Below are 27,980 nucleotides of genomic sequence, written 5' to 3' on the forward strand. Positions count from 1 at the left end.
CTCTCAGTAGCAGGGGCTGGATGGTATTGAAGGCACTGGAGAAGTCAAAAAACATGACCCTCACAGTGCTGTTACCCTGTCCAGAAGAGAGTGGGCCCTGTGAAGGAGGTAGAGGATGGCATCCTCCACTCCCACCTTCTCCCTGTATGCAAACTGCAGTGGGTCCTCAGCATGTCTGACCTGAGGTCTGAGGACGCTCAGCAGCAGTCGCTCCATGGTCTTCATCACGTGGGATGTCAAAGCGACTGGCCTGTAGTCATTCAGCTCCTTCGGGTGTGCCTTCTTAGGAACTGGAATGACACAGGATGTCTTCCATGTGACTGGGGCCTTTCCGAGAGGCAGGCTCAGGTTGAAAACATGCTGGAGGGGCTCCCCCAGTTGGTTGGCGCAGGCCTTAAGCATTCTGGGACACACTTTATCCGGGCCTGCTGCCTTCCTGGGGTGGAGTCTCCTTAGCTCTCTCCTGACCTGGTCTGCCGTGAAGGAGGGAGGACGGTGAGAGTGGGTGCTTGTTCCGGCTGACTGTGACGATGATGATGATGGTGGGGAGGATGGTGAGGGTGAGGACGAGGGCTGATCTACTGTGGGTTTTGGTGCTGACAGTGATGATGAGGGTGAGGGCTGATCTGCTGGGGGTTTTGATGGTGATGAAGTGATAAATGCTGCAGGAGGGGTTGATGGGGGTTTGCAGAGGTAGAACAATCAAATCTGTTAAAGAAGTCGTTAAACTGGTTTGCTCTGCCCACACCCCCATCTACTGGGCTGCAACTGCTGTTTTTGCAGCCTGTGATGGTTTTCATTGCATCCCAGACCTCCTTCATGTTGTTGTCTTGTAGCTTTCTCTCCACCTTCTTCCTGTAGGACTCCTTGGCCTCTTTAAGGCGAGCCTTTAGTTCGTACCATACACGCCTAAGCTCTGTCCCATCTCCGTCTTTGAACGCCCTCTTCGTTTGGTTTAGAAGATTCTTGACATCACTGGTGATCCAGGGCTTGTTGTTTGGAAAGCAACGTACAGTTTTTATGGGAACAGCAACGTCCCTACAGACATTCAGGTAGCCCGTGATACAGTGTGTCACCCCATCAATGTCCTCACCATGTGTGTCCTGCAGCACACTCCAGTCAGTAGTCTCGAAGCAGTCCCTGAGAGCTTCTTCTGCCTCAGGAGACCAGACTCTGAATGAACGTGTAGTAATGGGCTGCCTCAGTACCAGTGGTTTGTACTGAGGCTGTAGAAAAACCAGACTGTGATCTGATTTTCCCAGTGGTGGTAGTGGAATAGCTGTGTATGCTTCCCTCACGTTGGCATACATCAGATCAATAGACCTGTTCTTTCTGGTGGGACAGTCCACAAACTGATGAAAAGCAGGGAGAGTGGAGTTCAGTGTGACATGATTAAAATCACCAGAGATCGCGAAGAAGGCCTCAGGGTGTTGTGTCTGCAGCACTGCGATGGTGGAGTGGATGACCTCACACGCTGTCTGTGCATCAGCCCGTAGAGGAATGTAAACACACGTAAAGATGGCGTGTGTGAACTCCCTCGGCATGTAATACGGTCGGAGACTCACCGCCATCAGTTCAATGTCCCGACAACAGACAATCTCCTTTATGTTTACATGACGGTTGCACCATCTGTTGTTAATAAACAGTGTAAGTCCCCCACCTTTAAGCTTGCCGCTTCGCATCGCGTCCCTGTCCGCTCTCAGTATAGTGAATCCAGGTAGCTCCACGTTAGCATCCGGAGTATCGCTAGTGAGCCACGTCTCCGTGAAACACAGTAGACTACACTCCCTGTAGAGCCTCTGATTCTTCACCAGTCCCGCCAGCTCATCGGATTTGTTGGTCAGCGATTTAACATTCCCCATGACCACCGACGGAACCAAGGGTTTATATCGCCGCTTGACCGCGCTCTTAGCCTTTAGCCTGGCCTTTAGCTTAGCGCCGGCTTTGCAGCCCCGATACTTCCGCCTCAGCTCCTCCGGGATTGTGTGGACAATGCCCTCGCGTCCCTTCGGCCATAGGGCCAGCAGTTCTTCCCGAGAATAAACACAATATTCTTTGCTGGCCCGCGTGTATGAAATAAATGAAGTGCACATATCCATCGGATATAATAATATATTCACACCAGACGTGTGTACTAACTTACAAAGAGGAAAAAAAAAAAAAGAGAAAACTTAAGAAAAGACGCACTTCAGACGGAGCTACTGGAGAGGCTGCCGCTTGTGTCGAGCAGCGCCACACCAAAAGGATAGAAGAATAACCAGAATGGCAAAGGCTCACCCATTGATCAGCTCCAGGATGATCAAAGACAGTCTGGAGTTACCTGTAAGTGCTGTGACAGTTGGAAGACGCCTGTGTGAAGCTAATTTATTTGCAAGAATCCCCGGCAAAGTCCCTCTGTTAAATAAAAGATGTGCATAAGAGGTTACAATTTGCCAAAGAACACATCAACTGGCCTAAAGAGAAATGGAGGAATATTTTGTGGACTGATTAGAGTAAAATTGTTCTTTTTGGGTCCAAGGGCTGCAGACAGTTTGTGAGATGACCCCCAAACTCTGAATTCAAGCCACAGTTCACAGTGAAGACAGTGAAGCTTGGTGGTGCAAGCATCGTGATATGGGCATGTTTCTCCTACTATGTTGTTGGGCCTATATATTGCATACCAGGTATCATGGATCAGTTTGGATATGTCAAAATACTTGAAGAGGTCATGTTGCCTTATGCTGAAGAGGACATGCCCTTGAAATGGGTGTTTCAACAAGCCAAAGACCCCAAGCACACTAGTAAACGAGCAAAATCTTGGTTCCAAACCAACTAAATTAATGCCTCGCAGATGTGAAGAAATCATGAAAAACTGTTGTTATACAACTAAATACTAGTTTAGTGATTCACAGGATTGCTAAAAAAGCAGTTTGAACATAATAGTTTTGAGTTTGTAGCATCAACAGCAGATGCTACTATTATTGTGAACACCCCCTTTTCTACTTTTTTGTACTAACAGCCCAATTTCATAGCCTTAAGAGTGTGCATATCATGAATGCTTGGTCGTGTTGGATTTGTGAGAATCTACTGGTACCTTGTTTCCCATGTAACAATAAGAAATATACTAAAAACCTGGATTAATCTTTTTAGTCACATAGCACTACTATTATTCTGAACACTACTGTACATTTTCTGTATACTAAAAGTAGGCTTTACAGGTTTTCTATGTCAACATTTTATTGAGTTTTGAAGTAAATAAATATGAAATTTGTCACTGGATGCTTAAACTGGACAAATAGAAATAAAATCTCTAGTTTTTGTCAAAAGCATTTTCTTTCAGACATTATTGGCATGAATGTCTTTTCATACATCTCAGCTCTTGCAGCTGGCTGTGGTGCACATCAGGATGTAATTCATAAAGAATGCAGAATGTCTGATTTTGGGAGGAAAAAAACATTTTTGGCGATTGTAGTTTATTGTCTGTATTACAATGTTTGGAATTCTGGGTTTACCAGTACATGGCCCTCAGTGAGGCAGTCAGAGTCCGTGGACATTTTTAAGCCAAGACTTAAAACCTATTTTTATTCTCTTTCTTATGAGTAGTTTTTATTTTATGTTTTATTCTTTTACTTCTGTTTTTAATTAGGTATTTGAATTTTTTTTTTTTTATTTACATTTTTTTATGTTGAACTGTTCTGTGTGAGGCACCTTGAGATGGCTTTTGTTGTAATATGGCGCTTTATAAGCTGATTAAATTGAAATTGAACAACATTTTATTGAGTCTTAAAGTAAATGAATATGAAATTAGTTACTGGATCCTTAAACTCTGGACATAATAAACTCTACATGGTGGATCCTTGATCTCTGGACATAAACAGAAATAAAATCCTAGTTTTTGTCAAAAGCATTTCCTTTCAGACATTAATACTGGCATGAATGTCTTTCCATATCTGAGCTGAGCTCTACAGCTCGCTGCGTTGCACGTCAGGTTCATAAAGAATGCAGGACGTCTCATTTTGGGAGGAAAAAACGTTTTTGTCGATTGTAGTTTATTGTCTGTATTGCAACGTTTGTAAGAGGTGTCATTTTATTTAAAGCGGTGATTCGTTTTGAAGTTACTAATTTCGACCTTTGAAGTTCGAAGAGCCGCGCAACATTTGGAGCGGGAACAGAGGACAATTCTCGTTTCTTGACTGCAACAAGACAAGAGTCCCAGTTAGTGACCTTAATCCACACAAAAGTGACTCACAATTAACATTTTAATGGCTTTGAGAGGGGTTACGAAGCGGAGTTTCCACTTCTGAAGAGCAGCGAATCAAAGAACCAGCGAGCCAGCGGATCGAAGCACTGCTTCATTGGTTCATGCTTCAAAGTGGAGTCGCTCTGCAGAAACGGTTGATGCTATAGACCCGCTGCAGGGTCTGTAATCAACGTAGATAAATGATCATTTTCCCGACAAACACCCTGAAAAACAATGGCTGCTCTGAAGGACTGATAAGGCAATCGTTAAGCAGAAAGGCTATTGATACCGGTGGATCAAATCATTTCTTAATGATACCCATAAAGAACCGGTTCTCGATACCCAACCCTACTGGGTGGTGATGGAGCTGTGTGTATTTGACAGAAAGTTAAAGGCGGCACTGTTATACAAAAAATAAATAAATTTCTTGCATGGACTTTGAGAAGTGATTTAGGGTAATTCAGGGGTGCTGAATCCGAATCTGAGCTCAGATTTCCTCTATCACATCACTTTTTTTTTTTTTTTTTTTTTTTGCAATCTGCATGTTGATTGAATACGCAAAAGTTGCTCATTCACTCATGTTCCACTAATCCTGCACAAAGGTAGGTTCAAAAGCATAGTTTTTAAACCAGGTTCGCAAAATGTGAACAAAGAGCCGTAATATCATTTATGGCGCCAAAGAGGTGTGTGAGACTGCAGCTTTTGCTTCAATGCTTGATATGAGAAATATGTTTTCATATTTCAATAACATGATGTGATTGGCAAAAACTAACACCAGATTCGGATTCAGAGCCCGCAATTTACCCAAAATCCGTTGAAAACCTCCATGCAAGAAAAACTGTGTTGACCAGAGTAATTTACATCTTATCCAAGCAGAAATAAGCCCCTCTCTCTCAGAGAAGGCACCCGTGTGTCATTTAGAGGCATGTGTAGCACTCACCACTGTCCACCACAAACATGTCACTACTTGCCAAAAGCACATCACACAACACCACATTGTTGCTGGCACTTTTCAGGGACAGGGTGGGTGATTTCTGTCCTGTGTGTGCGCTGCAGCATCTCTCTGTGCATCTCTCAGACTGTACTCATCGACGACAGGTGGATTGGACACTTTAAAGTGTCCGTAGGTGTGTGTGTGTGTGTGGGTGTGAATGTGTTTGTCTATATGTGGCCCTGCGACAGACTGGAGTCCTGTTCGAAGTGTACCCACCTCATGCCCTATGACTGCTGGGATAGGCTCCAGCCCCCTGTGACCCTTAAATGGAGTAAGCGGTTGAAGGCAAGTGTGAGTTTTGAGTTTTCGTTTGTAAATATCCGAATTCTTTGACTTCAGCATTCTCCAATTTATTTTACTAGCAGGTTTTACCCCTAGATACATAAGTATTCACAACCTATGTAAAAGGTACATGGCAAACCCACATGGAGTTTACCAAAAGGCACCTGGAGGACTCTCAGACCATGAAAAACAAAATTCTCTGGTCTGAAGAAACATGGATTGAACTCTATGGCATTAATGCCAGGTGTCATGTTTGGATGAAACCAGGCACCATTCCTACAGTGAAGCATGGTGGTGGCAGCATCATGCTGTGGGGATTTTTTCAGCGGCAGGAACTGGGAGACGAGTCAGGATTGAGGGAAAGATGAATGCAGCAATGTACAGAGACATCCTGGATGAAAACCTCCTCCAAAGCGCTCTTGACATTAGACTGGGGCGACGGTTCATCTTTCAACAGGACAATGACCCTCAGCACACAGCAAAGATATCAAAGGAATGGCTTCAGGACAACTCTGAATGTCCTTGAGTGGCCCAGCCAGAGCTCAGACCTGAATATGATTGAATATCTCTGGAGAGATCTGGAAATGTTTGTGCACCGACGCTCCCCATCCAACCTGATGGAGCTTGATGGTGCTGCAAAGAGGAATGGACCAAACTGCCCAAAGACAGGTGCACCATGTTTGTGACATTCAAGAAGATTTGAGGCTGTAATTGCTGCTAAAAGGTGCATCAACAAATTATTGAGCAAAGAGTGTGAATACTTATGTACATGTGATTCCTTAGCTTCTTTCAAAATAAATTTGCAAAAGAAAAAAAAAAAAACTTTTTTTCATGTTGTCATTATGAGGTGTTGTGAGTAGAATTTTGAGGGGAAAAAATGAATTTACATAAAATGTAGAAAAAGTGAAGTGCTGTGAATACTTTCCAGATGCACTATACATCAAACTGGTGTCTATTGTCATATCAGCAATATTACTTTATGAAAGGTCAAATGTATTTGAAGACATGGGAACATGAAGACAGACATACATTAATTATGTACTTATGGGGCAATAAACTTTCATGAGTACTTGACAATAAAAAAAAAGGGGGGGGGGGGTGAGCAATTTTCCGCTGAGGTCTACTGGTCAGAAACGTTTCTGCAAGATGATTTTCAGGCCATGGTGACAAAAACTGAAACAATACATGCCTGTAGAAACGAAAACCACATTCAACAGCTTGCACATCTACGGCCTTCATTCAAAATTGATCAGTAGTTTAAAAAAAATGCTTTAATACATTTGGAACAAACAAGAAAATGTGACTGTGGTGCTTTAAATATTTCACTGGAAAATAACCCAGAGATAAAGTCATTTCGACTACAGTAGTGTTCAGAATAATAGTAGTGCTATGTGACTAAAAAGATTAATCCAGGTTTTGAGTATATTTCTTATTGTTACATGGGAAACAAGGTACCAGTAGATTCAGTAGATTCTCACAAATCCAACAAGACCAAGCATTCTTGATATGCACACTCTTAATGATATGAAATTGGGCTATTAGTAAAAAAAAAAAAAAAAAAAAAAAAAAAAAAATAGAAAAGGGGGTGTTCACAATAATAGGAGTGTGGTATTCAGTCAGTGAGTTCATCAATTTTGTGGAACAAACAGGTGTAAATCAGGTGTCCCCTATTTAAGGATGAAGCCAGCACCTGTTGAACATGCTCTTCTCTTTGAAAGCCTGAGGAAAATGGGACGTTCAAGACATTGTTCAGAAGAACAGTGTAGTTTCATTAAAAAGTTGATTGGAGAGGGGAAAACTTACACGCAGGTGCAAAAAATTATAGGTTGTTCATCTACAATGATCTTGAATGCTTTAAAATGGACCAAAAAAAAAACAGAGACGCGTGGAAGAAAATGGAAAACACCATCAAAATGGAGTTACCTGTAAGTGCTGTGACAGTTAGAAGACGCCTGTGTGAAGCTAATTTATTTGCAAGAATCCCCGGCAAAGTCCCTCTGTTAAATAAAAGACATGTGCAGAAGAGGTTACAATTTGCCAAAGAACATATCAACTGGCCTAAAGAGAAATGGAGGAATATTTTGTGGACTGATGAGAGTAAAATTGTCCTTTTTGGGGTCCAAGGCCGCAGACAGTTTGTGAGATAACCCCCAAACTCTGAATTCAAGCCACAGTTCACAGTGAAGACAGTGAAGCATGGTGGTGCAAGCATCATGATATGGGCATGTTTCTCCTACTATGGTGTTGGGCCTATATATCGCACACTAGTAAACAAGCAAAAGCTTGGTTCCAAACCAACAAAATTAATGCCTCGCAGATGTGAAGAAATCATGAAAAACTGTTGCTATACAACTAAATACTAGTTTAGTGATTCACAGGATTGCTAAAAAAAGCAGTTTGAACATAACAGTTTTGAGTTTGTAGCGTCAACAGCAGATGCTACTATTATTGTGAACACCCCCTTTTCTACTTTTTTACTAATAGCCCAATTTCATAGCCTTAAGAGTGTGCATATCATGAATGCTTGGTCTTGTTGGATTTGTGAGAATCTACTGAATCTACTGGTACCTTGTTTCCCATGTAACAATAAGAAATATACTCAAAACCTGGATTAATCTTTTTAGTCACATAGCACTACTATTATTCTGAACACTACTGTACATACACAATCTTAAGTCCAATACATGTTACTGCTACATACAAGGTGTTGTGTTGTTCAAACCCATCAGTTCTGGTCATGGGCTGACTACCAATTTCACGGTACACAGTGGCTAGGGTTGAGCACAGAAACCTGGTTCCAGTAAAACACTGGTTCCTCTAACACTAGTATCTCTATCATCAACGACAAAAAAGTGATTCACAAAAGCCAATATGTAAGCGGTGCAATTACACCATTCATATGAAAGGAGGCACCTCCACAAATTTAGCAAAGCGCTTAAAAGGAAGGCATCCAGATCTAGTTCCAAGAATTCAAGGTGAGTGTCAATTCATGTTAACAACATACCCTTCTTAACCTTATCCTGAACATTACTATTATTTTTGTTTGATACAGCCAACACAGGCCAAAGTTAGCTGTGCACAGTAAAGAGATGTAGCACAGGCAAGACTGGTGTGCGACGAATGAGGCCTCAACTGAACAACTCACCCCCAAAATCTCAAATATCAAAACAAGAAAAGCTAAGGCTAACAGGCCAACTTTGGATTTTGATTCCTTGTCTGACACTAAAATTTGACTTGGTGGAAATACTGGTGCACCGACTTCGACTGTCTGCCAGTACCATTAACCACAGAGCAAGCCACAGTATCTTGCATATTTGTAATAAAATGCTCAGAGGACAAACACAGTCTAGTCCACAAAAGTCAGCAGCCGCTGTGAGAGGAGCCGTGAATCATTGCCAGCACACAATACATGTCACTCAAAGCAACCACGCCTCAACTGTGCTAACTTTTATGATTTATAATAGCTAAGGGTGATGCATAATTTAAAACATCCTGCACAGCTGTCATTAATTGCGAAACTAGCTACAGAGACCAAAATCTGTACCAGATTGCAGACATGTTTTGTTTCTGTTGTAAAGTTGAGGATTTTAGCATGGGGGTCTATGAAAAGAAAGATTTGTCTCTTCAGCGTTGGCTTAATTTAATAACACTGGAAGTTGGAGCTGGATACGGTTATCAAACTGACCCATGCCTAGAGTGCATTGCTACTGCTAGGTGTGCATTATGAAACACACAGTTTATTTTACTTGTGGTCAAAACCTGCCCAAGAAACAAACCGTGGCACACCCTGAAAGCTTATATTGGCAATGCATGCATAATAAAACTAATGCCATAAATCTGTCGAGAAGCAGTTCTGCTTTTGTGTATGAAAGAAAGACTATCATGTTTAATCAGCTATTGCAGTTTAAAATCAAAATTTACATGCAGTATAACCATTAGTGTGTAACACTCAGAAAATCATTGCCGAATCATTTATTTTGCACATCTGCCAGAACAGTCAGCCAAATTGGAATATTAACTGAGCTAAACCATATAAGAGTTATGAAAATTGGCAAGCAGTGTCCCTAGATTTACAAAAGCCATACGAACTGCCATTTTACTCAACCGGATTCGCAACGTCAAAATACGCAAGCCTTTGTTATCTGAAGGCAAGATCTCAAAAACCACATCCCTATTCAATCAAATCACACTCTGCAGACCCACAACCATGACAGAAGATGTTCAGACTCTCACGGTGCCTTGTACATGAGACAAGGTGAGAGTGTATGTAGAGAGAAATACATTTACTAGAAATGCTGCCGTTTACCAAGTGATCAATCAAAAAACAGTCAACTGGAGCTCTGTGAGTGAGTTCATTCAATGAGATCACTTCTGTGCCATATGAGTTGCTTGCATGACTAAACTAACGAACTGAACAATTTCTGCATTGAAGAGCCTCCTCACGGCTTCATGTCAATCATGGTTTCATGGACATACAGAGCTCTACCCAGGAATTTAGACCATAGTGGCACTTGGGTACGGGGGAGGCGCCACCAGAGGATTTATTATTATTATTATTCAAATGGGGGGGGGGGTGGCTGTAGCAAAAGTAAGTCCCTTCGGCTGCTCCCTTGTTTTCCACTTGGGGTCACCACAACAGATCCGAGGTGGAACTCGCATGTAGAATTGGCACAAGTTTTATGCCAGATGCCCTTCCTGACGTAACTCCACATTACATGGAGAAATGTGGTGGGGTTTGAACCAGGAACCTTCTGCACTGGAACCAAGCGCAATAACCACTTTTCCTTTTTTAAATACCAATGTAAGGCATTTCCTGCAACTCGATAGGCAGAAGAGACGAGGAAAAACATGGTCTGAAAAAAAGAGATTCTGCTTGGATGCCCACAAATCGAAAAATAAATAAATAAAATTAATTTCCATGCAAGTATCGATCTTGCTTTTTTTTTTTTTTTTTTTTTTTTTTTTTTTTTAAATTGTTGCATTTGCAGGAGTGTTTTTTTTATATACTTTTAAGTTTTGTTTTTTTGTTTTTTTCCACACACAAAAAACATCTTTATTCACGGTGAGCTTTTTTCTTTCTGCTCGGCTGACTGCAACATCCCAGAGGCTCCGACGGTTCTGTTTCACGGATGCTGGGTACCACCAGAGATGGTACAAAAAGCAACAAAATAATCCTTCGTTTCCTGCTTGCGCTTCCTCACGATTCACACGAACAGAAGCTGAAGGTGTTTGTGAACTTTCCCCGTGGAAAAAAATGATATTCCACCAATAGCAGCTCTTTATTTTTTGTGAAGTTAACCCGACCAATGACGTGCGAGTCTTGCACGCAGAATCACTGGGAGATGTCTGCTTTACGATCTTACACAGGAAATCAATGGAGACAAGAAAAATCACTCCATGTGGCTGCAAACCGACAAATTTCAATAACTTTAAGCAAATTTATGAGAGAAAACAGAGCGAACACCCTAAACTGTAAAATGGGCATGATGGCGCTGATGGCCCTGGCGCTGTGTATTACAGGGTATTTGTAATGATCCTTAATTAATTTACTCCCAGTACATTCTTTAGCAGCTCAGTGATATTTGCACATGTGGCTCTCGTTCAGTGAATCTAAATTCTAAAACACGGGGGGGGGGGGGGGGTGTTGACCCCCACAGTTCCCACTGCTTAAACCCCCTGTGCAACTGCTGGGTTCATGTATGTGACTGATTCAAAGTATGGACTGTTACCATTCCAACAAAGGTGCGCTTCATAGCGATGCATGTGTGCTCTTGGCTGTGGGCTCTGGCTGTGCTGCACTAATCTACTGTTCTTTTGCCAGAATAACTAAAAACAGGAACAAGACTTGTGATAATGGTGAAACTTTACTGCACTGCTGATTTGCTGACACTACACTCTGCAGAAGCTATGTCCAAAAGTCATCTCTTCTCATCCCGTGCACGCGTATTTTCCTCGGGACGAACTGTGCACACGTGCACTGTCCACTGCAATGACAATAGTTGCTGAGTTCATCTTAAATAATCAGCTATAAATGACAGCGATGATACTTGGCAAATAAGCCATTTAGATTGTTTCTGAGCCCTTTATGAAACAGACAATCAGCCTGCTTTCAGTGGAGCGGGCAGCTGAACCGCTAATGCGCTGACAGAGGATAGAGAGAAAAGCACAGAGATTCTTTTGCGGTAAAAGCACTCAATCACGAAACAGTTTTGTTTGTTTTTTTTAGTTTAAAACCATGTTCTGATGAAGCCAAAACTTGTTATTACGCGCTTCTTGTTCTGTAGCGTGTCACATGTAGTCCAAAAACATGTGGGGTTTTTTTTGTTTTATTTTCATAATTATTGTATGGCCTTGCCTTACAATATGGAGCGCCTTGGGGCAACTGTTTGTTGTGATTTGGCGCTATATAAGAAAAAAAGTTGATTGATTGATTGATTACAGAGTGCAGCACCTGCATCGGCTCCACGCTGCGTGTTGTAGACAGGCAGCACGCTGCGACGACAGAGCGGCTGGAGCAAAGCCCTTTGGCAAATCTACTGAAGTTAAAAAGAGTATTTCTGGATCAAAAACGACTCAATAAATGTAGCTTTACATAAGGAACGTGAAAAACGCCTGTTAACGGTGGCCAACACTCATGTTTCCACCCCCACAATTAACATTTTTAAAACTGACTGACATTCGTGAATGGCTTCAGAATCATCCACACGCGCATCGTGATGCATCTAAGAATCCATTTTCCCCCCTTCACCAAGGTCCAAGTCTGGACGATAAACATGTTAAAACATAAAAGTTGATTCTGTATTTTATCCATGAAAAATTAACTCTCAGTTCAGGGGTAACGTGGTCAACGTATGTGTTATATTGCATGGCTTCTGATTAAATGTTGTGACAGTGAGAGAAATACGAGGTCTGTGATAAAAGTAACGGACCTTATTATTTTTTTCAAAAACCATATGGATTTGAATCACGTGTGATTACATCAGACATGCTTGAATCCTCGTGGGCATGCGAGAGTTTTTTCACGCCTGTCGGTTACGTCATTCGCCTGTGGGCAGTCTTTGAGTGAGGAGTGGCCCACCCTCTCATCGTTTTTTCATTGTTTAGGAATGGCTCAGAGACTGCTGCTTTGTTTGATATAAATTTTTTCAAAAACTGTAAGGCACAACTGAGTGGACACCATTCGATAAATTCAGCTGGTTTTCAGTAAAAATTTTAACGGCTGATGAGATTTTGGTCTGGTAGTGTCGCCGTAAGGACAGCCCACGGTGCCTGACGGCGATCTGCGCTTCGAGGTGGCAGCGTCTCGCCATTTCAAGTTGAAAACTTCCACATTTCAGGCTCTGTTGACCCAGTAAGTCATCAGAGAACAGAGAACTTTCAGGAGAAGTCGGCATGAGGAGTTTATTCGGACATTCCATTGTTAACGGACATTTTGTAATGAAAGAACGTGCGGACAGAGTCGCATGTCGGGCCGGACCCGACCGCGGGGGGGTCGCAACAGGAAAAACACCTCCGTGTTGGACAAGTTGGAACATACCCAAGCTGTTAAACAATTTCTCAGTTACTCACTTGTTGAAAGCCATCAAAAGCTGCCTGAATTTTACAAATGGTTTTCAACACGGAGGTGTTTTTCCTGTCGCGGCGCACACAGATTCGCCGAGTCGATTACAAAATGTCCTTAAACAGTGGAATGTCCGCATAAAGTCCTTATGCCGGCCTGTTCTGAATATTCTCTGTTCTCTCACAACGTCCTGGGTGAATTAAGCCTTAAATTAGAATGTTTTCAGGTCGAAACAGGCCGACGACGGCGCCTGGAAGCGCTGCGCGACGTCCCGCTCCGTGGGAAGTCCTTACAGCGACAGAAACACCCCATAATCTCTCATCAGCCGTTAAACTTTTCACCGAAAACCATCTTAATTTCTCGAATAGTGTCCACACGGATATTCCTCACAGGTCCAGAAAAAATGTTGATAAAGCAACGCGCCGTCCGCAGCGGCTATTCAGACAAAGAGATTCCGACGGGCGGGGTGGAGCACTCCTCACTCAAGGCCTGCCCACAGGCGAATGACGTCACCGACACTCGTGAAAAAACTCACGCATGCGCACGAGAGTTCAAGCTTGTCTGACGTAAAAACATATGAATCAAATCCATTTATTTTTTGAAAAAAACAAAAAGGACCGCTTTTTTCATCACAGACCTCGTATATTAAGCTACCATCTGCATATCTTACACCCCTATTCCACAGGGCACTGTTCTATTTCAATCCCCCACAAGACAGAAAAAGTGCAAAACTGGGATGAAATGGCTTAATCCAGCAGACTGTCGTATAAAGCACAAACCTGGCAACCGGCACGAAAACTAAAGCAAAGCTGCACTTGGCTGCATTCTCAGCCAGAACTGCAACAAACATCAATTTTGCTTCAAATTTTGACAATGTTCAAGCTGCACTCACTAAGACGACCCCATTTAAACATGACTGAAGCTGTTAAGAGTAGCGACACCCAGAAATGGCCACGCAATGGCGCAGATTTGGCGAATCGGGGATGAAATTTTTGAACTGCTTGAAAATTTCATCTCAATTTCAAAACTGTTGTGGACGACAGCCATAACTACTGCGTATACCAAGTTTGTTTAAGATTGACAAAAGATGGATCAAGAAGTTACTGTGATGCTTCAAAACGTGCCCTGGTTTGCTACTGCAGTGTCGCTAACCGAATGGTACCCCTAAAAGTCGGTCCTCTCCGCCTTTGCTGGGGCTTCACTGCACATGCGACATGTCGGAGCATCAGCAGCAATTCACTGATTATCACCTCATTTCTGCTTAAAACTGCACTCCAGCCATCATCTGTCTCAGCAACAGATATCTGCAGCTTTTGTACAATAATCATTTCCACATAATTTCAGCATTATTACATAATAAAAAGCGGGGAAGCGATCAGAGAGTCACAGCAGCACGTCTGAGACACTCAAGACCCAAAGCAATCAAAGGGAATAATGTGATTATTAATCATCAGATGACAATATAAAACCTCTTAAATCATTCTCAGTTTTAAGTAGAAACAAAGTGATAATCAGTGAATCGCTGCTGATGCTCCAAAATAACGCATTCGTGGGAGAGGGGGACCAATTTTTTTGGGGGGGGGGGCTTTCGGTCGGCGACACCGGATGAAACGGGAAGGAATGGCGCTCTGTGGAACAGGGGTATTAAGGTTTATGAGGACAATACTTGACAAACTTTTTTTTTAATAATTTAAATTCTTTGTTATTTGATAATCAAATAAAAAAAAAAAATTATATGCCCAAGTAAAAATTCATTTGTGTAAGTAGGCCTCTGACCCACTGGCCCAACTGCAAGTGAAAAAATACTAATGACACTTGAGTAGGCAGGGTTCTAGCTAGCGCAAACTTGCGTTACGGCCCGTTACGCCATAATTTTGGACTGTTACGATTTTCATTACAGCGTCTGTAATCAACCGTTTCTGCAGCGCGACTTCAGTTTGAAGCGTGAATCTAAGCAATGCTTCGATTCAATGGCTCGTGGCTCTTTGATTCGCTGCTCTTCAGAAGCGGTAAGTCCGCTTCTTAACCCCTCTGAAAGCCATTAAAATATCATGAGTCACTTTGGTGTGGATTAAAGTCACTAACGGGGACTCTTGTCTTGTTGCAGTCGAGAAACGAGAATCGTCCTCCGTTTTGTCACAGCTTTAAACGCTGCGCGGCTCTCTGCTGAGACAGAGTCCGCTCGGAATTAATAACGTCAAAACGAATCGCCGCTTTAAATAAAATGACACCTCTTACAAACGTTGCAATACAGACAATAAACTACAATCGACTAAAACGTTTTTCCTCCCAAAATGAGACGTCCTGCATTCTTTATAAACCTGACCTGCAGCGCGTCTGCAAGAGCTGCAGCTCATAGGTGTGGAAAGACATTAATGCCAATATTAATGTCTGAAAGGAAATGCTTTTGACAAAAACTAACAGATTTTATTTCTGTTTATGTCCAGAGATCAAGGATCCACCATGTAGACTTTATTATGTCCAGAGTTTAAGGATACAGTAACCAATTTCATATTTATTTACTTTAAGACTCAATAAATTGTTCAATTTCAACTTAATCAGCTTATAAAGCATCAAATTACAACAAAAGCCATCTCAAGGTGCCTCACACAGAACAGTTCAACATAAAAAAATTAAAATAAATAAATAAATAAAAAAAAATTTAAATACCTAATTAAAAACAAAAGTAAAATAATAAAACATAACAAAATAAAAACAACTCATAAGAAAGAGAATAAAAATAGGTTTTAAGTCCCCCTGGTCCCCCCCCCAGTCGCTTCGCTCCCTCTGCATTACCACTACACTAAAATTTTATCCTAGTTAGAACCCTGAGTAGGGATGGGAATTGACAAGATTCTATTAACGTCATTATCGATTCTGCCTCATGATCCAATTCTTTTTCAATTTTCTGTGTGGAAAAATTAAGGCCAACAATTGTTTTCAGTATCAATGCCAGTTTTCCTGGCTGCAATAAGTTATGCATTATGATGTTATATCTCAAATAGGACTCTATAACGTCTCTTAGAACTCAAGACATCACATGTGACTGGACCAATAATATGAATCACAGTATGGAACCATTTATGTATTTAACAGTGCTTACAGAATTTTTTTTTTTTTTAAGCGGGGTGCTGGTCAAGTGATTAGTGCGCTTGGTTTCAGTGCGGAATGTTCCCGGTTCAAACCCCACCCTTGCCATTTTTATATTTATGTCTTCCCTAAGCCTAACTGCTCCGATTTTAAGACTAGAACCCCAAGATATTCTTTCAATAAATGGTTGAAAGAACCTTCTTACCTGATTGACAGGTAAGAAGGTTTGATCCATATTTTTAGGCCCACATGCGCCATCCTCACAAACAGACATGTGGATTTAAAAGAGAAAAGTTTAACTCATCGTTGGTCTGCTCCAGTTTTAGCTGCGTATGCTAAAACATGCTAAAACACAGCAAAATGACACGCACAAACTTTGTGCATATACTGATGGAAAGCATCGACTCCTAGTATAGACCCCTAATCTGAAATTATGACATGTGATCTTACAACACAGAGCTGTCAAAAAAAAAAAAAAAAAAAAGCACGCTGGCATTGATAAGATGAACTGATGACTGAAAAAAAAAATTGCAACAGATTCTCAAGTGGAACCAGTTCTTGATTTTCACCACTGCTCAAGTATAAGAACAAATTTGAAAAAAATAATATCAGTTCTTTAGGGCAACACAGTGGCTTAGGGGTTAGCACTGTTGCCTTACAGCAAGAAGGTTGTGGGATCCCTTCCTGTCTGGCCCCTACTGTGCCCCACTTGCAAAGACATGCAGGTTAGGTGAATTGGTGATTTTAAAACTGTCCACAGGTGTGAGTGTGTTTGTCCGTCTGGCGTCCTGTCCAAGGTGTACCCAAGCTCACAACCTATGACTGCTGGGATAGGCTCCAGCCCCCCATGACCCTTGACTGGAGTAAGCTGGCATAGAAAATGAATGGATGACTATCAGTCCTTTACATAATATGACTATAAATTCACTATCAGTGGGTTTTGGACTGCTGGTGTGTTAAGAACTGTAAAGCCATTACAAAATGAGAAACTTGACCTGACATTCACGGCTTTCACAGATCACCACTAGCTGCACCCACAACATGAATAAAGCCTTGGGCTCTATGCCAAAGTTGGAAAACGCCACAGTTCCAAAAGTGATCATGTGGCACCAAATCATTCTGATGGCATGAGCTCCCCAAAACAATTCCACAAGATTCAACCAGTAAAGCTTTGCACACCTAAAACCCATGCATTGTGGCAGCACAATGGGACAATTTGGGTCCCCCCCCCTAAAAAAAAAAAAACAGATGGAAAGAGGGGACGGCCGGTCCTTGCGCAAATAGCACTTTCAAAGACTGACTGCACAAGGATGCAACACATTGAACACGACAGCACGCCCATAGCGCCTTGTCAATTTCAAGGTTACATTATTTTGATGGCGGATGAAAAGGTTGTGTTTTCTGACATGAAAATCCTTCTCAGTGAGATTCCAACATAATGGGCCTTTCTGTGTGGAGTTTGCATGTTCTCCCCGTGTTCACGTGGATTCCTTCTGGGTGCTATGGCTTAATCCCACTTGCATGCAGGTTCTTTGAACTGGAAACCTTAAGAATGACTGGAGGTGTGACTGTATTTGTCTGACGATACAGTGAGGCAAATCAGTATTTGATCCACTGTCGATTTTGAATGTTTTCCCACCTGCAAAGAATGGACAGATCTGTAATTTTTTTATCATAGGTACACTTCAATTGTGAGAGACAGAACCTAAAAAAAAAAGTCAGAAAATCACATTGTATGATTTAGAAAAAAAAAAAAAATTGCATTTTATTGCATGAAATTTTGATACAATAGAAACAACAGACATCAATATTTGGTACAGAAACCTTTGTAATTACAGAGGTCAAATGTTTCCTGTAGTTCTTGACCAAGTTTGAGCACTGCAGCAGGGATTTTGGTCCACTCCTCCATACAGATCTTCTCCAGATCTTTCAGGTTTGGAGTTTCAGCTCCCTCCAAAGATTTTCTATTGAGTTCAGGTCTGGAGACTGGCCAGGCCACTCCAGGACCTTGAAATGCTTCTTACGGAGCCGCTTCTTAGTAGCCCTGGCTGTGTGTTTCGGGTCATTAGCACGCTGGAAGACCCAGCCATGACCCATCTTCAATACTATTACTAAGGGAAGGAGGTTGTTTGCCAAAATCTCGCAATACATGACCCCATCCATCCTCCCTTCAATAAGGTGCAGTCGTCCTGTCTCCTTTGCAGAAAAGCTCCCCCAAAAATGATGTTTCCATCCCCATGTTTCACAGTTGGGATGGTGTTCTTGGGGTTGTTCTCATCCTCCAAACACGGTGAGTGGAGTTCATACCAAAAAGCTCTATTTTGGTCTAATCTGACCACATGACCTTCTCCCATGCCTCCTGTAGATCATCCAGATGGTCACTGGGAACTTCAAATGGGCCTGAACACATGCTGGTTTGAGCAGGGGACCTTGCGTGACCTGCAGGATTTTAAACCATGATGGCATAGTGTGTTACTAATGTAATCTTTGCGACTGTGGTCCCAGCTCTCTTCAGGTCATTGACCAGGTCCTCCCATGTAGTTCTGGGCTTTCTCAGAATCATCCCTACCCCACGAGGTGAGATCTTGCACAGAGCCTCAGACTGAGGAAGACTGAAGACTGAGGAAGATCTTGTGTTTCTTCCACTTTCTAATAATTACACAAACACTTGTTTTCTTCTCACCAAGCTGCTTGCCTGTTGTCCATCCCAGTCTTGTGGAGGTCTACAATTTTGTCGCTGGTGTCCTTACACAGCTCTTTGGTCTTAGCCATGGTGGACAGGTTGGAGTGTGTGTGATTGTGTGTGTGAACAGGTGTCGAGGTCGAACAGGTGCAATTAATACAGGTAAAGAGTGCAGAATAGGAGGACTTCTTAAAGAAAAACTAACAGGTCTGTGACAGACAGAATTCTTGCTGGTTGGTAGGTGATTAAATACTTATTTCAGGCAATAAAATAATAAAATTAATTATTTAAAAATCATACAATGTGATTTTTTTTCAAATTTTTTTTTAGATTCTGTCTCTTACACTTTAAGTGTACCTGCGATAAACAAAACAGACCTCGATATTCTTAGTAGGTGGGAAAACTTGTCAAATCCACAGTGTATCAAATACTTATTTGCCTCAATGTACGTGGCCTTGAGAGACCGCTGGGATACGCTGCAGCACCCCCGTGACCCTTAATCTGAATAAGCAGGTATAGAAAATGAATAACTGATGAATAATAAAACTGTTCTAATAATTGCTTACTCATTTTGAGCCTTTTTTATCCAAATGATCAGATTTCAGCCTCTGAAATGTGAATATTTTCTGGTTAATTTTGCTTGTTTCTTCATCATTTCTTTACTATCTGGCAGTGAACTGAATCTTTCGGGCTGACATTTGAAGGCATCATCTCGGGCTCTGGAAAACACTTATCTTAATTTTTCACTAATTTCTATCATTTTATTGACTGAACAACTTATCCATTAAGCAAGAAAATAATTGATTAATAGCTTATGAACATAATCAGTTGCAGCCATACTCCAGACAGACTTCCCACTGCTGGTTGTTGGCATTTCTTAATGATTGCTGTAAATGAAATCCAAGATAGGGCTGTCACTATGTATTGCCTCAAAAAATATCATGATAAATGATAATATCACAACATTAGGGATGTTGTTTGAAGACCATTTTGTGCCACCGATATAATGATATTGCTTTAAAAAAAATGCCATTACTTTAAAGAGTAATCAATATGTCACAACAAACACACACACACACACAAATATACACATACGAGGTCTATTAGAAAAGAAACCGATAGTTTTATTTTTTTTTAAAACTATATGGATTTGAATCACGTGTGATTACATCAGCCAAGCTTGAATCCTCGTGCGCATGCGTGAGTTTTTTCACACCTGTCGGTGACGTCATTCGCCTGTGAGCAGGCTTTGTGTGAGCAGTGGTCCACCCCCCTCATCGGATTTTCATTGCGAGGAAAATGTCTGAACGATTTTGAGCTTTGCTGCATCAAATTTTTCCAGAAACTGTGAGAGAGAGCCAGGTGGAAACCATTCGGAAGATTCAGATGGCTTTCAGGGACGATTCTATGGGCATCACACAGATTAAGGAGTGTTACAACCGGTTTAAAGATGGCGCACAATGGCCATTGTGGCCTTCATTCAGGCCTGAATGTGGCCACCATTCAGGCCTTCGGGGCCTGAAAAACTGAATTCAATCCTTCGGCCTCAGGGTGTATGTTTTTCTTCAGGGTGTATAAAGCCATATTCATTGGTAAAACAACTTGATAACGATTTTATCATATACCTATAAATGATAAATGTTGTATGGTTTTCTGAAGAGTGTAAAAAGCCATATTCATTGGTGAACAACTTGATAAAGATTTTTATCATATACAGTGGTCCCTCGTTTATCGCGGGGTGTATAAAGCCATATTCAACTTGATAACTGATATTACACCAGTCTCTATTCAAATATCCTCAGATACACAAAGAATAATAATCACAGCTGTAGCAATTTGTGTCTAGAAACTGAACACATGGTTTGCACTTTGGAGTGATGGAATTTGTGATTTCCTGTTTCATACCGACTCCAACATCCATTGTTGCAATCAGCTGATGATATATTTCTGTCATAAAAACTGTTCCCTTTCCACTCACATATTAGCAGTGTCTCGTTTGTCAAACTGAACAAAGGACCCGTTCTACAGCGTTTTCGCTGTGGACTCAAGGACATCAAAGTGTCGTAACACCTCGCCAACAGGAAAACGCCTAGCATCGCCTGCTATGACACAGGACTGTGCGGTTCTGGATAAAAATGAGAATTGCAATTCTCTTGCTTAGAATTAAGATCATCTTTCTCTCTCACATTTTATTTCCGCATATAACCATTTATTATACTCATTTTTAAAAATTCCTACAGAGTATAAAACACAACAGCTTCAACATGAGCATTTTGTTTGTTTGATTAAACACACGCACACCTGAGGTGATGAGCATGAGCTTTTTGTTTGTAAATGCATTTCGAGGCACCACGTCCCAGACTTAAATAATGAGCAGCTGCTCACCCACAACTGACCTTGGTGCATCACCTCACTGCTCCTCACCACCACTAGGAGCAGCGGGCTCAGGCTGCCACACTGCTGTCTCCTCCACCTGGCCTGGACCCGCACCAGTTTCCCCGGGCTGCACAGCAGCATCTTATTGTTCAGGATTCTGAACTGAAGTACCCAAAGCAAGCAGGGATATGAAACTGAAAGCTAAGAATAACAGATACGAAGTAACTTGAGACACCAGCGTGTTTGGTTTGAATTTAGATCAAGCTAAAGATCTGATAAGTGCTTCCTTCAGTCTCACTCACTCACTGTATTTACTTTAATTTTCCCACAGTTTTACATCATATTGTCCGAATGGCACACTATCATTGGTCACAGGAAAAAAAAAAAAAAAAGATTTGAAACAGCTGATGCCATAAATGAAAATGCATGAGAATCGTAGTCATTAATAAGTTAGCGCACATAGAGGTATGAATCGAAACCCCAAGTTTAATATGACTACATGTGCAGCACTACAAAGTGGCTGTGGTGTGAGGAGCTGGCAGTGCACTGTGCGAAACTGGCTGCCAGGCCAACTCCTGGTGAGAATTAAAGCCAAAATTAAAAAGAGCAGATAATAAGGGCGAACATGTAAATTCACTGTGACCTTTGATCAATCACCTCAATTAAAAAAGCTACTTTGTTTTACCTGTGTAATATCCCACAGAAATGTCTGACACCTACCGGATAAATTATAAACATCTGCACACCTTCATGTGAGCATCACCTAGCAACTGCCTTAACATGACTGTCAGCTACGAACCACCTTCATGCGAGTGCCGGCTAACAGGCTCACAACCACATGGAGAAACGTGACGCCCAGTGCGTTGGCAAATACGGGACAAAATATACAATAGGCCAGCAGGGGAACTACCGGATTAAAGAATAGATAGAATGTGTGGCTGGAGATAACAAAACTTTTCATCAGTACTGCATATTACTGATGACCATCTCGAAACACTGTTCAGACCATTTCGAAACCCTTGCAACACCCGTGTTTTAAAACCCTGTTCCAGAATCCCTATAAAAATGAAGCTGTGCTGAAAGGGGGACTTTATGTCACCCTTTTCCAAACATCCCAGTTGATTTGCTGCCTCTAATGCTGAAACAATAAAACAGAAGTGAAAGAACTAGGACCACAGTAGTTTGATTCACAAATAATGATTTCATAAGGACAAACTAGTATAAAGGTGTCGTCACACTGTGGCGGATTGAGTAAACGGATTAGTCAAGGATTGAAATAATTTGTCCGGTGGAAAATATACGACAACAGCGTGTGTCCACACTGAAATGTATCCAAACACATCTACATCCATGCTTTGTTGTTGTTGTTGCCCTTTCGGCTGCTCCCGTTATTGTTCGGGGTCGCCACAGTGGATCCAGTCAAATCCGCATAGGTATTTGGCACAGGTTTTACACCGGATGCCCTTGCTGACCCAACTCCAGTTTCACCTGGAGAAACACACACAGCCGCTGGTGTTCCAAAGAGGTCTCCCATCCAAGTACTAACCAGATGCTGCACTGCTTAGCTCCTGAGATCTGACAGGATCAGGTTGACACAGAGCAGACCGGCACATGCACATCCACACTAAATCATGCATATTTCTTCTGTATTTGCAGCACTTTCTAGCGCAGAGCAAGTTAAAATGGTGTTGCTTAGTGGCGTCCTGTGGCGGCCGCTGGGTTGACACCTGCCAGAGAGACTAACAATGTACCACCGTGATTGCTGTTATAGATTTATCAGCATGAAACTGCTGTTGGACTCTGCAAAGTACAGACTGTGATCGTTACGCTTTGTGTTTTAATAAAATGGCTTTAATCTGCCAAGATGTACTGCAAATAAAACTTTCTTTGGACAGTGACAACATGGAGCGTCTGCTGTCTGACTGGGGACAGACTGCTGGTAAGGCGAGTGAATGTGGAGGACTTCAGACAAGAAGAAATAATGCAATGAATGGACACCTACAGACAAAGAATTTGTAAATAACGAGGGCAGATTAAAAACAGAATTCCCCCCCCCCAAAAAAAATTGTGATTTCCTCAAGTAATGATGTATTTGTTGGTCACTATCATTCTTAGCACAGTTACATCTCATCTTATAAGTTTGGGGTATTTGTGCAGTGTGAATATTAAACATTTTGCATATTTGAAAATAAATTTTATATCAATATGTGCAGCATGGTGTCTCCCCCCTTTTTTAACACACCGTATACCACAACTTTGGCATAAAATTTTTACATAACACAAAAAAGTGATGTCATTTCTTTAATCAGGCTATGATATTAGTTAAATTTTAATAGTGATGATTTTCATAACAGAGATATAAACTGATAGACTCACAGACATTAATGTTTAAACGTACTTGCTTTGGGAATTCAGGACCTATTTGTTCAGGCTTATCATATTTCAGCATTCAATGAACATTCTTTATTCCACTTGAGTGTAAATACTTACCTGCTTTGGCTTCATTCAATTATACTTTAAAATATCGCTCAACCATAACAACACTTAAACAAGTGTGTGCGCAAATAATGCCAGATTACACAAATTACTGCAAATTTAGAAGGTTATAACATCAATAATAAACATTAAAAATAAAAAAAAACGCAAAATAGCACTGCATTAAGATTTCTGTTTAACTGCCAAAGCTTATATATATATATATATATATATATACACATACTCGTATATATATATATTTTTTTTAAAGCTTTTTTTTTTAGATCAAGACAAGTAGAACAGTCAAACATTCAATTACATTCTTGTCTTTTCATCAATCAATGTGGTTTATATTCACATGCCAACTGAGAATATCTTAAATGAGGATTTACTGGAAAGTCGAGCTTAGTGAGATTAAATTACACCGCTAAATACTTATTTCCTTTTCCATCACAACAGCATTCAATCATTCAAAAACATTTATCATCAAAAACAACATAGCTGCACACTATGCCAAGAAAAAAGAAAAAGTGCTTGACATAAAATTACATTAAACTGAAATGATTATATATATATATATATATATATATATAAAATTAATGACAAACTTCCTCATTAAATTCCATTTCATCCTTTCATATGTTTTCTATGTTATGAACACACTTTTTTAATTCAATAAATCATTAAAAAATTACGGCAGATGAGACTTTTGCACAGTAAGGGAGATTTGTACTTTAAGGCTTGAAAACGCTGCAATACTTTTCATTCTTATATTGCTTTTAAAGTATTTATCAAGGTCTGTACGTCAGCCTTTCCCTGAGGAAAAGTCATCTACTGTGTGCATATTTGATTAATTATACTAGAAATTATTTACAGTGCTAAAATAGTAAGTAAGTCCCTTCGGCTGCTCCCTTGTTTGCACTTGGGGTCGCCACAGCAAATCCAAGGTGGATCTGCATGTTGAATTGGCACAAGTTTTACGCCGGATGCCCTTCCTGACGCAACTCCACATTACATGGAGAAATGTGGCAGGGGTGGGATTTGAACCCGGAACCTTCTGAACTTAAACCAAGCGCATTAACCACTTGGCCACCACCCCTGCATTTACAGTGCTAAAATAATCTCAAAAAACAATTATAGGATCAGGACTCATTATCAGCAGATACTTGGGTGACTTGGATAGCCGGGGTGATGGACAAGCGCGCTTGGTTTCAATGCGAAAGGGTCCCAGTGTTGCCAACCGAATGCCCTCCCCCCCAAAAAAAATCTGTCTGTCTTCACTGCGCATGGGTCATTTCAGAGCGTCAGCAGCAATTCACCGATTATCGCCTCATTTCTGCTTAAAACTGACTTTAGAATGATTTAAGAAGTTTTACTTTTTCATCTGATGGTTAATAATCACATTAATCCCTTTGTGTGTAGAATCAGACTCAGAGAGTCAGACTCAGACGTATTGCCGTCGCTCTCTGATCACGCTATTATGAAATAGCGCTGAATTTATGTGGAAACGAGTGTTGTACAAAAGCTTCAGATATCTGTCGCTGAGACAGATGATGACTGGAATGCAGTTTTAAGCAGAAACGAGGCAATAATCGGTGAATCGCTGCTGATGCTCTAAAATGACACATGCGCAGTGAAGGCGGGGGAGGGGTGATTTTTACGGGGCGACACCGGTTCAAACCCCATCCCTACCACATTTCGTCATGTAATGTGGAGTTGCATCAGGAAGGGCATCTGGTGTAAAACTTGTGCCGATTCAACATGCAGACCCCACCCCAAGTGAAAAACAAGGGAGGAGCCAAAGGGACTTACTTACTTGGGTGACTTGAAAAGGGGGGGCAGGGTATTTGCTCATGACATCACTAGGTAAAGATGCTCCTGCTCAACAGCAGCCAAGTTAAATGTGTTTTATATGCAAAACAGATTTCCAGGTAACTGGTATCAAATGGAGGGTGGTTAAAAGATCATTTTGGGAGACCGGGCAAAAACATAACCATCTGATGGCAGTATTTTGTGAAATATACTGCATCTTTTAGTTGCTCAACCAACCACATCAGGTCACAACATATGTGAAATCTACATGAGGTTAATGCCTATTAAGTTAACAGGCCAGTAATGATGTTCTCTAATATATCAATCAAATAACTACAGTGCGATGCTGTTTCACTGTAATATGAAGAAATCCTTTGCTGAATGCATGCAGAATCTGAAAAAATCCTATATGAGGAAGCATGCATACACCTCCCTGTACGGCTGCACAGCACGCCCAAAATATCCTCCAACTGGCCATGCAAACACATAGTTGAGCCAAGCACATAAAAAAGGCTCCTTGTAAACGTGCTTACCTTGGCTCGGGCAGGATGATTTTCTTGCTCGCTCTGGCTGCAGGAGTAGATTTGCTCTTCTCCATCGCCATCAAATAGCTGACATCGGCGAGTACCGCTTCGAGGTCCGCCATCTTCGACCCTGAGACGACCGAATCGATAAAACACCGGCGTGGGAGCTGCTTTTTGGGGACGTGGAAGGGGGAGAAAAAAAGCCCAAAAGTATGTCACCCAGATACGAGCAGCATCGAGGGCCAACGTGCGTAACGGGGCCAAGGCTGACCAGGTGTCCTGTAGTCTAGTCCGGTGGCCTCAAACATGCATCCCTGGCACAGAAAAAGATGAAGTGATGGGGGAAGACATTGAGTGACAGGTTCCCGCAGCCAGATCGCCGTCTGTGGAATCCCAACACCAGATCACAGTACGTGGAATCCCATTTAGTGCAAAAAAAAAAAAATTAAATAACGCAGAGAAAAGATAAGTTCTGATTTAAAACCAGCTCGTACAAGTCTCGTGGGCTGTGGGTGGATGTCCGGTGAGGCTTATAAAATTCTCAAATTTTAAGTTAAAAAAAATAAAATAAAAACGCCGATTTCCTTCGTCTGAGACAAAAACCAGAAAGCCCAAAAAAGGGAAATTCGGGACGGGGGACGTTGGCCGTCAGGTTAAAAAACGGTATCATCAGGGTCAGTTCGTCGCAGCTGGTGCACGAAAATCTTGAGTGTCTCTCAGGTGCGTGTGGACACAAATAAAAGCACACGCGCACAGGTAGAAGAGGAGCCCACGCTCATCATTTGCATTCCGTGAACTCCGCACGCTGCTGGCTTCCTGTGGAAGCCCGAAATGTCCCCCTGCACCCCACCGAACACACACCGCAATTTAAAAAAAAATAAAATAAGGTCGCCTGAAAATACGCGACTTTATAAATGAAATTTAGCACCAAAAAAAAAAGTCCAGGCGCCGATACCGATATTCGATTCCTCAGCTAGTTAGCATGCTAAGCTAGCGAAATGAAACCTGTTCACCAGATGGGTGCATTCACCAAGAAAGAAAAAAAAAAACTAAAATACTCATAGACTTTGTCTTGCTTTAACGGTTTAAAATATGAATATTAACGAGCTGATAAAGCAGCAAATGAGCGCTGGCTCTGTTTAACACCGACAGGAAGGTTAAGCTAACGCGGGCGAGTTAACTGGCTAAGTCGAATTGGGGAAGTCTTGCAATATTTCCCCCACAAAAATTAAAAAAAAAATGTTGGTGCTGAAAAATAATTTAGTCCGCTGTTGTTGTTCCCGTAAGGAGGTGCTACTGGTGGTTAACTGGCACTTTTTACTCTTCGCCTTAAACTGTCGCTTGGGTTAAAAACAAAATATACAGTTGTGGTGTTAAAAAATAATTATTTAAAAAAAAATCCCTCATACGACGCTGCGGTGATGCTGCTGACCTCCTCCTCCTCCTCCTGCTCCTCTTGGGTAAATGAGTAAAATAAAAACGAGTCGTCGCGCTCCTCCAGCCGAAGAGCGGCTCCTGCTGACCAGGCTGTCCGCGCCGAGGGAGTCCTCACTCGGCGAGGGAAGCGCCAACACTCCGCTGCAGCCTCCGGAGCTGGATGAACGCCGAGAACTCCGCTCCGTGCAGCTCAAACTGCTCGCTTTTCCGCACCAATATGGCACATATTGAACTCCTTTCGATAAATATTATCTAATATATATATTTAGTGTATTTTATTTATTTATTTATTTTGTCTGTTTCTTCAGCGCTCCTCGCTTTGTGGTTCCACTTCCTCCCACTGCAGCGGGGAAGCTCGTAAAACATGGAGCCGAACGTCGGCGACACCGGAGCCGGACCGCGTTCGATTTGGGCTATTTTTAGAGCTTTTGCGCAATGTCAGTATTTTTTAATTTTAAACAAATAAATAATGCTGATTTAATGATAGTGAACGCGTAGCAATTGATGATTGCTGCATTACGATTGTA

At 41.6% G+C, this 27,980-nt stretch overlaps 1 protein-coding gene across 1 annotated transcript in view; it reads right to left on the reverse strand.

Moving 5' to 3' along the window:
* grk3 (G protein-coupled receptor kinase 3) overlaps positions 1-26,916 on the reverse strand; it is a 184,566-nt gene extending 157,650 nt beyond the window's left edge. Inside the window, exon 1 of the mRNA XM_034193073.1 lies at positions 26,026-26,916. Coding sequence (XP_034048964.1) covers positions 26,026-26,138 — 113 coding nt within the window. The 5' untranslated portion in view covers positions 26,139-26,916. The remainder of the gene's footprint in view (positions 1-26,025) is intronic.
* Between the last annotated feature and the right edge of the window lie 1,064 nt (positions 26,917-27,980).

The sequence above is a fragment of the Thalassophryne amazonica genome, chromosome 17 (genome assembly GCF_902500255.1).
Source record: "Thalassophryne amazonica chromosome 17, fThaAma1.1, whole genome shotgun sequence".
In the NCBI taxonomy this organism is placed as follows: domain Eukaryota; kingdom Metazoa; phylum Chordata; class Actinopteri; order Batrachoidiformes; family Batrachoididae; genus Thalassophryne; species Thalassophryne amazonica.